The sequence below is a fragment of the Sapajus apella genome, unplaced genomic scaffold (genome assembly GCF_009761245.1).
Source record: "Sapajus apella isolate SASKATOON/1434 unplaced genomic scaffold, GSC_monkey_1.0 scaffold12, whole genome shotgun sequence".
In the NCBI taxonomy this organism is placed as follows: Eukaryota; Metazoa; Chordata; class Mammalia; order Primates; family Cebidae; genus Sapajus; species Sapajus apella.
The window spans coordinates 25,024,528-25,035,473 of record NW_022436952.1 but is presented as its reverse complement, the minus strand read 5'-3'; the positions used below and the strand labels follow the sequence as shown (position 1 = coordinate 25,035,473).

Sequence of the window (10,946 nt, the reverse complement as noted above, 5' to 3'; positions counted from 1 at the left end):
GCTGGGATTACAGGCGTGAGCCACCGCACTTGGCCACTCACTGTTATAGCTCCTGGGGACAGGGATGCTAAGTTCAATGTGGGGTCTAAAGTCACAGTCATAAAACAGAGTAGAGGGGTAATAGGTTATCTACAGGCAGCTCCACCACATCAGCTATGTCTCTGCGAGCCAATTACTTAAACCAGTATTTAGTAACCCCGTCGGGGCGCTGGCACTGGGTTAGGCACAGAGGGGAAGAAATGCTTCACAGAAGTGGCGAACTACTATCTACTGCCGCAAGGGAGCAACTGTAGCGCATCTTGGGAGTTAAATCCAGGAGTATAAAGGAGTCCAACAGTAGAAACCTGCCCCAGGAAAGGGAAAGGAAAGCTGGGAACCCCAAACCGGAGGGCTCACCAGGCTTAGAGACACAGGAGTTGGCTATGACACTTCCCATTACCAACGCCTGGTGCCCCCCTGTGACCACTTTGGGAATCACACTTTGCCCTGCCCAAGGTCAGGGCCTCTTGCAAAGTCCAGTCCTTTACCAATGCATCTTCTCCACCTTCCTGGCATACCTTCGGATCCAATATTCTTACCATTGGTTAAGAAAAGATGTTATTCTCCCCCCACAAAAAAAGATAGAGAAAACCATAAAGATCTTAGAACAGACAACACCTGGTTACTCATTACACATTTATTGTACATTTTCACAATCTGGATGCGCCACAGAATTGGGGGAATGGGGTGGGGGAAGGGGGGGCAGGGGACACTGGGATAATATGGGGGGTCTAGAACACAGCACCCCCACCCCCAGCATCTCTCCTACCCTTTCACACCACAGCTTAGATATCCCTGCTCCCCCTCCACACAAAAAATCTCGAGTGTGCGGGGAAGAAAGTTTGGGGGACCCCTTCCCGTGGCAGGTTAAGGGACTGTACCCTCAGACCCTTAAAATTGTGCCATTTAAAAAGACAATAGACCCTTCCTCTATCACTTCACCCAATGAGAGGACAGCTCTCTCTGGGTTCAATAGCCCTGGAGAGGGGCAAGGATCCTCGTTTTCCAGCAAGTCCCATACACACATTGGCAGTGACTAGTACCCCCACCCTAAATTCAGGGCAGGGGCAGTCAGAGGAGCTGGGCAGTGACGGGGGCAACACCCCCCAAATTGGGGAGGAGGGTTTTCAGTCCAACCCCCAGCAGGGGTGAGGCCAGAGATTTCAGGCAGGAATTGGGGGGATTCTCTGCCCTGCCCCACTCCTCCCCAAGGCAGTGATGACCTCCCACACACTGGTAGCCACCCCTCCCAAGATATCAATTGTGGCCAACCCCCAACTCTCCTGCTGGGAGGAGGAGGTGGATCAGGCAGATAGGAGGGAGGGAAACCCCATGGGAATGTCAGTTGAGTGCCCCACATGAAAACTGGGGAGCAGGAATGTGGGGAGAGACCCCAAGTGGCAGAATTATTGGTCCATCATAACATACTGAACTCCAAGACACTTACATACCAGCTGGAGGAGGGAGAGGGGGGTACAAGAGGTTTGGAAAATGAGGGTAAGGGAGGCAAACTGGACTAGAAGGCTAGAAGGAGGCAATGCTGGGGGCCAGAGCCGCCTGATTCCCCAAAAGCCCAGGCTCCCACCACCTGCAAGTAATGTCGTGCAAATGAAAATGTAATACAAGTACTAATGGGGACTAACTCCTTAGTAAAAAAACAAACACAGGTTAAGAGAAGAGTGATGGAACAAAAAGAAATGGAAAGAGACTGCAGTATGCAATGATACGCTAATTAACATGCTGGACGCTCCCAAAGACCTTGGGATTCTTAGGACCAAGTGGGGCCAGTCTCAGAGCCTCCTAATGGATGCAAAGAAGATGCACCTAAGGAAGCCCGGACAGGTGCTTTTCGTTTTTGTTTTTTTTTTTTTGAGGGCGGAGCAGGGGGAGCAGGAAGAAGGGGAGAGGGAGGAGGAAAGGAAGGCCAGGGTGGGAGGAAGGATCAGCTAAATCCGAGGGAAGGAGGAGGAGAGGAGAGGGACTATTGCATAGCAGATGCAAATGAAGGGACTTGGGGCTAGTCAGGAAGAAAGGGAAAGGACAGGAAGGCAAGAGAGAGGAGGTGAAGGGAACCTCAGGAAGGGGTGTTAAGGACAACTGGAAAAATCTTCTAGTAATAAAACTACAAACAGACCAAATATATATAATATTATATATGTATAAATAACAGCTGGCTATTTACAGGGGGACACACACACAGACACACACACACGGATCCAGGGGAGGGGGACTGAAAGATATGGCTGAGAGGTGGAGGAACGGCTGAGGGTGGGGGGAGAGGCCCTTCTCTAGGCAGGGCAGACTCCTCAGGGATTTAAGTGCTGAAGTAAACTGTGGAGAGAGAGGAAGAAGATAAGGAAGAGGGAGAGGGGGGGAGGGAGAGAGAGAGAAAGAGAAAGAAAGCAATGTGTCAGGCCTGGCCCTGCTCCAATCCTCCCCACTCCCCAGCTGGTTGACACCCCTTCCCCTCTCTTGGCCTCAGCTTCTTCATCTACAAAGCAAGGGGCTAGACAGGTAGGTTCTGAGGTCCCTTCAACTCCATGGTATGGCCGTGAGGCCACAGATGCTAATTCTCTGAGCCTCTGAGACTACAAGCTTTAAAATCATGGGGTGGTTGGCTTCCTGGTCATGTCTCAAGCCCCTGGGCCTTTCCTTTCTCCCACTCATCAGTTCCAGGGTTCTTGGACTGGGCTCTTAGGTCTAAAGGGTCCTTAATGGATACATCAGCTTTCCTTTTACCAAATGTTAACAAAACTGTCCAGAACCAGGCAAACTGCAAGCTAAATAACATCAAAGTTTTTGGCTCTAGATGAATCAGAATTGCCATTAGCAGCTATGTGTGTTTTTGGCTGAAGAGTAAAACTAGGTTAATGACCTTTAAAACCCAGAATCCACTTGGGGAACCTCTCCAGGAAAAGGGCCCCGGCCATTCCCACCCTACTCACCTATGATGATAATGAGGATGATGGCGCAAATCACTCCCAAGATGATCATCATCTGGGGATGAGAGGGGAGGATCAGTGAGACAAATCATGATACTCCATTCACCCACCAGTCCCCTACCTGTCCCCATCCTTACCTTGAGGTTTTTCCACCAGTACTTGCGCTTGAGCTTGGCTGCACTTGTTTCAAACTGGGAGGCCCCCGCCTGGAGCGCGTCCGCACGGTCGTCCAGCTCAGATAGCTTCTGGTCCCGCTCCAGGACCTTGTCCACGTTCACCCTCATGATGTCCACCACCTGGGAGAGGGACCCACGAGGCAGGGGGGGTGTGCCAAGGCCCACCTCAGTGAGGGCAATCCTCAAACATGTGCCCACTGTGCCATGCGTGGAACATGCACCCTGATGCTGCCAGGTTAACATGCCAAGGACACACACAGAACACGCCTAGCACACCTGGGGACATGCAAGGAGCACACATCAGGGGCATGCTGCTGACACCTCAGATGTCATAGCAACACGCTCTCTCTATTGAGCCCCAGGCGCTCTGTCCATCATCAGAGCACACCTGCCCAGGCTGGCACACCCCAGGCTAGCAAAGCTGATTAACACCCCTAGTGCCCTTCCAAGTGCGTGCTGACAGGGAGACAGGGATGGGGCATGGTATCTTTGTCTGCAAACCCACAGGTGTGAAGTGTCATCACTCCCAAACCAACATGGGCCCCTACACCTATATGCCAATCCCCAGGGTCCTTCCAGCTGCCTTTGACTCCCCCCACACTCACCTCATCCACCTGGGCCTGGGTCTGCTGCAGTCTCCTGTTACTAGTGAGGTTTGGAGGGGGCGCAGGGGGGCCACCCTCCCCAGCCGGGGCGGCAGGGGGGGCCGTGGCAGCAGTAGCAGACCTGAGGAGCAGGGACGGATTAAGATCCAGGGCCTGGAGCCTCCCGGCCCCACAGCCAGGGCTCCGCCCATCCACCTGTCCATCCTCGTCCCTCCAGTCCTTTTCGGGAGGAAGGCCACCCGATAGAAGCCCTGGTCTCGGTCCAGCCCCGCCGCCGATGAGCTGCGTGACCTTGAACGAGTCCCCCCCTCCCCCCCGGCCTCAGTTTCCCCGCCTGTCAAATGAGGGCGACCTCACAGATGCGACAGGGGTCGACCCGAAAAGACAGGCGGCCGCAGTGACAGGGGCGGGGCGGGGCAGGAAGACACCGAGTCAGCTCCTTCCCGGGGCCATCGCCCGAGCCGGCCAGACCGGGACGCGGGGCTTCTCGGCCGCCTGCGCGCAGTCACCGGCTTGGGCCTGGCCCCGGGTCGCGGGGTACGCGGGGGAAGCGGGCGAGACCCCCGGCATTCCCCGAGGCCGATTGCCCAGGGCGGCGGCCGGCGCGGGGAAGCGCGGCGGGGGTGGCGGGCAGCCGACTCACATGGCGGGGGCAGCGGGCGGAGGACTTGGCAGCAGCAGCGATGGCGGCGGCGGCTCGCGCTGGCTCCGACTGGCGCTGGCTGCCCGGGACGGGAAGATGGCGGCCGCGCGTCACCCGCATCCGGGCACTGCAGGCGGGGGCGGGGCTCCGCGGGCGACGCAACGGGAGCTGGGCCGGGGGCGGGGCGCTGCCGTGTGGGGGTCGTGCCGGGCGGGGCCGCGGGCCTGGAGCCCCAGCGCTGGGGCAGCTCCTTCGGCACTCGACGGACCCCAAGGTGGACTGTTGCGGCTTCCTCAAACCCACCGCCACCCCGCCTGTCTAACCACAGCCGCCTCCAAACCCTCTGCTACCTGCTCCTTAGGGCACATCTCAGCCAGGCCCCACACCCAAGCCCCAGACCACCCCCGCAATCGTGATCCCAGTAAACCAGCCTGCACCCCACACAGCCCAAGGTCTCTCCCCGTACTCAGGCCCCAGCACCGAGCGACCCGCCTTCAGCACTTGGAATAGGCTGGGGTTGGGAAATCAGAGAGAGCTAGTGCAGGTGCTGGGGCAATGCCAAGAGCGGGGACCCCGCTGCTAGGGTGGAGGGGAGTGGGGGAGCTTGGTCCCACCCCATCACCCCGCTGGTGGATGTCTCAGAGGAAGCCTGGGGTCCCTAGCCACTGGGTAGGAGGGTAGGAAGAAAAGATGAGGCAGGCTCTTCCCGCCCAAACTAGTCCGGGGAGCAGGGGACGGGGAGTGTCTACAGTAGGTGAGGAGGGGGCTGCCCCGCCTCACGATTGAAGTTCAGACTAGAGGTACTTAGCTGCTGGAGCAGGGCCGACGGAGGTGGGCTGAGGACCCCGAGGAGGAGGAAACAAGGCTGCCGTGGGGGCTGCTTCACGTGGTAGGCTGCTGGCTGGCCAAGACCTAGCTTTGCCCCAAGCTTGGGTCAGCGACGCCAACTGCAGGGGAGGTCTCAGGCTTTGGTCCCAGGCACCGGGCCTGGGCCAAACAAAAACAAAAAAAGCCTTTTTCTCTCATTTTTTTTTCTTTATTAGTAGGCACGGGGAACAGGTTACAGGGTGCTGCTTTACATGCGTGTTCACCTCGCAGGTGTGACCTTGGACAGTTGCCCTCCTCTCTCTGGACCCCAAATACATTGCGCATATAGGTACTAAATCACTATTTGTTAAATGGCATGATGTGGATAACATGGTAGGAGATTACCTACCGCTGGTCCATCTGGGGCTGATCTCCATTAGGCCCTCTAAGTGCACCCAGCAGCTGTACACACTCCCACCAGCTTGTCCAAGAAGATGGGACCAGGGAAGCTGTCGCTCTGGTAGAGTGCAGGGTGTCAAAAGCAAGCCTCAAGGGTGCAGGAGGCATTTTAGGAGAGGCCCTTTGGCCCTGGGGTGGGGGTGCTTACTACATCCCTGGAAGGGGCAGGGAGGCTGGTGGCCTTGATCTCTAAGATAAACAGGAGCCAGCTTCATCCCTCCCCCACTCTGGCTTCCCAGGGCCTCTGGGTGTGAGATCTTCCCCCACTGCAGTGCCCCACCCCATCCCTGCAGAAGCCCAGGCACTGGCTCTGTCACCAGAGGTGTCATTTCCCAGCTGTCTGGGGGAGGTGAGTGAGCAGGGAATATGTGTGCTGGGTGTGGGAACTGAGCCCAATCTAAGGAAGATACTCTTGGCTTCCTCCTCCTCAGAGGAGCAGCCGAGTCCCTGGTCCTTGTGCACTGACAGTCCTCGGTGGCTCAGCCTATGTGATGAGAAAGAGAAGAGCAGCTTCCACAGGGGTCTCAGATCACGCTATGGGATGCTGGCTCCTGCTTTTTGGTGTTGAGACGATTCTGCTTTCTAGTCAGAGAACGAAGATGCCAAATTCCAGCCTTTTAAGTTCAAAAGCCTCAGTGTCTGCCTGGGTATAAATAAGACAGGGAGGATTGGAAAAGGCAGGCACAGGAAGCACCCCTGCCCCAAGTTGGACATGCTGCACTTACCCGGGAGCCTAGTGCAGGGCCAGACAAGGCGTTTGACCCTGGTTTGGGGGGTGATGTGGAAGGGACAGAGCCCCAGATACATTGTCAAGGTTACGGGGCATGCTACTGCTGTTGGATTGTGGGGGTGGCAGCAGCAGAGTAGAAACGAGGGCACGTGTGACCCACGGAGATGAGGGGGCCAGGAAGATTCATCTCAGAGAGAGGACTCTCACCCAGCAGCCCCTCCCCAGCCCACCCCACCTAGGCTGTGGCTCAGAACTCCCCAAATTTAGATCAATGGTGGAGGTGGGAGAAGGAGTGGGATGACTTCAGTTCACCTGGAAGTGAGTGAGAGAATGTTTTCTGCAGGCAGGTAAAATGAAGACCCAAATAGAGGTGAGTTGAATGATAGGAAAATAATGTATTTGCATAACTCAGATTTGGCTTCTACATGTACTAGCTGCGGGAATGGGCCAATGAATGTCTAGGGCACACCCCCAAGACTCATTCAAAGGATGTAGAAGGGGCTCAAGGTGATTGTGATGTAGGCAACAGAGACCACATTATCATAACGGCTTTCTTTTATTTTTATTTATTTATTTATTTTTGAGATGACGTTTCACTCTCGTCACCCAGGCTGGAGTGCAACCGCGTGATCTCAGGCTCACTGCAACCTTCACCTTCCGGGTTCCAGCAATTCTCCTGCCTCAGCCTCTCTAGTAGTTGGGATTACAAGCGCCCGCCACCATGCCCAGTTTTGTTTGTTTAGTAGAGGTGGGATTTCACCATGTTGGCCAGGCTGGTCTTGAACTCCTGACCTCAGGTGATCTGCCCACCTTGGCCTCCCAAAGTGCTAGGATTACAGGCGTGGACCACCACGCCTGGCCTATTTTTTATTTTTTAATTTTTTTTCTCTTCAGACAATTACTGGTTTAGAAGTTGGGATGAAAGGAGACTGGGTCATTCCCACACAACTGACTCATGAATAGTGCCATCCACATGAGTCAAACCTGACTGAACTTATAATTAATTTCAGAGGCCTTGTGTTTCCTTCAATGCAGCTTGTGAAGTAAAGTCCTTATAATGAAGAACAGAAAGGCCAGTCCCCCCCATTGCAATCAGCTGTGACGTCTGCTGAGCACCGCCCCCCCCACCCAGGCCAGAAGGTTCTCACAGCTGCCTGTCTAGCGCTGGACTCCTGGAAAGAGGAGACACTCCAGGGACCCACCGTGTGCCAGACGCTTAGCATGGATTGCCATGCCTCTTGACCCACCGCGCCCGGCTTATTTTTATTCTTTATTTTTTTCAAGACACAGTCTCACTCTGTCACCCAGGCTGGAGTGCAGTGGCTCAATCTTGGCTAATTGCAACCACCTTCACCTGTATTCAAGAGATTCTCCTGTTCTCCTGCCTCAGTCTACCGAATCCCTGGGATTACAAGCATCCGCCACCATGGCTGGCTTTTTTTTTTTTTTTTTTTTTTTTTCCCCCCTCCCCCCCCCCCCTTTTTTTTTTTTTTTTTGAGATGGCATCTTGGCATGGTCTCAGCTCACTGCCACCTCTGCCTCCCGGGTTCAAGCGATTCTCCTGCCTCAGCTGGGATTACAGGCACCTGCCACCACACCCAGCTAATTTTTGAATTTTTAGTAGAGACGGGGTTTCACCACCTTGGCCAGGCTGGTCTGGACCGCCTGACCTCGTGATCCACTCACCTCGACCTCCCAAAGTGCTGGGATTACAGGTGTGAGCCACCACGTTCTTCTAGCTGGCTAATTTGGGTATTTTTAGTAGACACAGGGTTTCACCATGTTGGCCAGGCTGGTCTCCCGACCTCAGGTAATCTGCCCACCTTGGCCTCCCGTGCTGGGATTACAGGCCACCCCCTCACCCGGCCTTTTAATTATTTTTTTGAGACAGTCTCCCTCTGTCACCCAAGCTGGAAAGCAGTGGCAGGAGCTTGGCTCCCTGCAGGCTCTGCCTTTTGGATTCCAGTGATTCTCGTGCCTCAGCCTACCAACTAGCTGGGATTACAGGCGTGAGCCACCATGACTGGCTAATTTTTGTATTTTTAGGGTTTCACTATGTTGGCCCATCGGGTCTCAAACTCCGGACCTCAGGCGATCCACTGGCCTTGGCCTCCCGAAGTGCTGAGATGACAATCGTGAGCCACCACACCCAGCCTCAATTCGTTTCTTAATCATGTAAACCTGGCTGCATGCTCCTCATAAAATGTTAAAACATTAAACATAGAGGCCAGGCACAGTGGCTAACTCCCGTAATCCCAGTACTCTGGGAGGCCAAAGCAGCTGATCACCTGAGGTCAGGAGTTTGGGACCAGCCTGGCCAACATGGAGAAACCCTGTCTCTACTAAAAATATAAAAATTAGCCAGGCGTGGTGGTGGGCACCTGTAATCCCAGCTACTCAGGAGGCTAAAGCATGAGAATCACTTGAACCCGGGAGGTGGAGGTTGCAGTGAGCCGAGCCACTGCACTCCAGCCTGGGTGACAGAGCAAGACTCCATCTAAAAAAAAATAAATGAATAAAAATAAATACGGTCAGGCAGGTCAGATGCAGTGGCTCACGCCTATAATCCCAGCACTCTGGGCTGAGACAGGAGAATCGCTTGAACCCAGGAGGCGGAGGTTGCAGTGAGCCGAGGTGGCGCCACTGCAATCCAGCCTGGCAACAGAGTGAGACTACGTCTCAAAAAAAAAAAAAAGATAAATATAAGTAAATAAATAATAAAACATTAAATATAAAGCTAAAGTTCCTTTGGCCACCTTTCAACTCATTTGTCTTTTTTTGTTTTGCCTTTCTGTTTTACTTTCTGGAAGGTTTCAAGTGCCCTCCTTTTTTGGGAGGGAAAAGAGCTTTTTGTTATATTTATTTTGTTTTCAATCCAGAATGCAATATCTTCTCCATATATCTGAGAGTAATAATTATTAAAAATAGGTAATATTCATATTGAAAAATTCAAAAGGCATGAAAGAAGGGTCAGGGAGCCCTTGTTCTGAACTATCTAGTACCCCCACACTGTCATAGCTCCTGTCTCTAGTCTTGTAAATTCTCCAGACATAGTTGGTGCATACACAAACATACACATAGAGACTTCTTATTTTATTTATTTATTTATCTTGAGATGTAGTCTCGCTCTGGCCCAGGCTAGAATGCGGTGGCGCGATCTCGGCTCACTGAATCCTCTGCCTCCCAGGTTCAAGCGATTCTCCTGCCTCAGCCTTGAAAGTAGCTGGGATTACAGGTGCATGCCACCATGCCTGGCTAATTTTGTTGTTGTTGTTATGGAATGTTCGTCTGTTGCCCAGGCTGGAGTGCAGTGGCATGATTTCGGCTCACTGCAACCTCTGCCTTCCAGAGTCAAGCGATTCTCCTGCCTCAGCCTCCCGAGCAGCTGGGACTACAGGTGTGCACCACCACGCACAGCTCATTTTTGCATTTTTAGTACAGATGGAGTCTCACCATGTTGGCCAGGCTGTTTGTGAGCTCCTGACCTCAAGTGATCTGCCTGTCTAGGCTCCCAAAGTGCTGATTTACAGGCATGAGCCAGTGCACCCAGCCAGGAATGTGTCTCTTTTTGTATTAAAGCATAATATAAACACATAAAACACATAAAGTGGTATCTTTTTAATATGTGCAGTTCTCTCTGAAAAAGTACCAAGCACAGTGCCAGCAACAAGGCAGGCAAATGAATAATGCATAGGAGGCAGATAGACTGCTAATGGGAAGGATGGGTTTGGGCAGAGCCTATGTGCCCAGTGTTCTGTAAGGACAGTCCTGGTTGCACTGGTGAAGCATGGATCACTTGTTACTGGTTTCACAGGAGCTCTGTCAGCTCCTGTCACAGCAACAGAGCAGGCCCAGGCCCTGGCCACTGGAAAGCAGGGCAGTGTGGGTGGTGGGGGTACCACATGACAGAGCCCTATATGGGTGGGAGAAGACATAGGCAGATTATAGTCTCCTGTGATTGGATGCCTGGAAGGACTCCTGGTTCCAGTCCCTCACTCTCCAACCCTCCATTCATTAGAGATTCACTGGGTTTAACAAGCTCCTTTTAGCCAGGCGTGGTGGCTCATGCCTGTAATCCCAATACTTTGGGAGGCCAAGGTGGGCAGATCACCAGAGGTCGGGAGTTCTAGACCACCCTGACCAAGATGGAGAAACCCAACCTCTACTAAAAATACAAAATTAGCCGGGCATGGTGGCACATGCCTGTAACCCCAGTTCCTCAGGAGGCTGAGGCAGGAGAATCACTTGAACCCGGGAGGCAGAGGTTGCAGTGAGCCGAGATTGTGCCATTGCAGTCCAGCCTGGGCAACAAGAGCGAAACTCTGTCTCAAAGAAACAAAAAATAAGCTCCTTTTGTTTTGAAAGGGGGAGGAATGCCCCTCCAGATAGAGAGGTTGTCAAGAAGCCACATCAGGCCGGGCGCGGTGGCTCACGCCTATAATCCCAGCACTTTGGGAGGCCGAGGCGGGTGGATCACGAGGTCAAGAGATCGAGACCATCCTGGTCAGCATGGTGAAACCCCGTCTCTACTAAAAATACAAAACA

The 10,946-nt window shown here is 53.5% G+C and overlaps 1 protein-coding gene across 1 annotated transcript; it reads right to left on the bottom strand.

The window, feature by feature from the left end:
• Positions 1 to 658: 658 nt before the first annotated feature.
• On the bottom strand, positions 659 to 4,530 carry VAMP2 (vesicle associated membrane protein 2). The gene is made up of 5 exons (XM_032280366.1): positions 4,406 to 4,530; positions 3,763 to 3,883; positions 3,119 to 3,277; positions 2,985 to 3,036; positions 659 to 2,370 (listed from the first exon to the last, which is right to left on the bottom strand). Coding segments are annotated over exons 1-5 (351 nt in total). The 5' UTR covers positions 4,408 to 4,530; the 3' UTR covers positions 659 to 2,353.
• Between the last annotated feature and the right edge of the window lie 6,416 nt (positions 4,531 to 10,946).

What these genes read in the sequence shown, in the direction of transcription:
- VAMP2 (XM_032280366.1), bottom strand. An exon ending in CCCAGGCCCAGGTGGATGAG is followed by an intron (nt 3,278 to 3,762) that starts GTGAGTGTGGGG and finishes TCCCTCTCCCAG; the next exon opens with GTGGTGGACATCATGAGGGT. An exon ending in ACTGGTGGAAAAACCTCAAG is followed by an intron (nt 3,037 to 3,118) that starts GTAAGGATGGGG and finishes TCTCATCCCCAG; the next exon opens with ATGATGATCATCTTGGGAGT.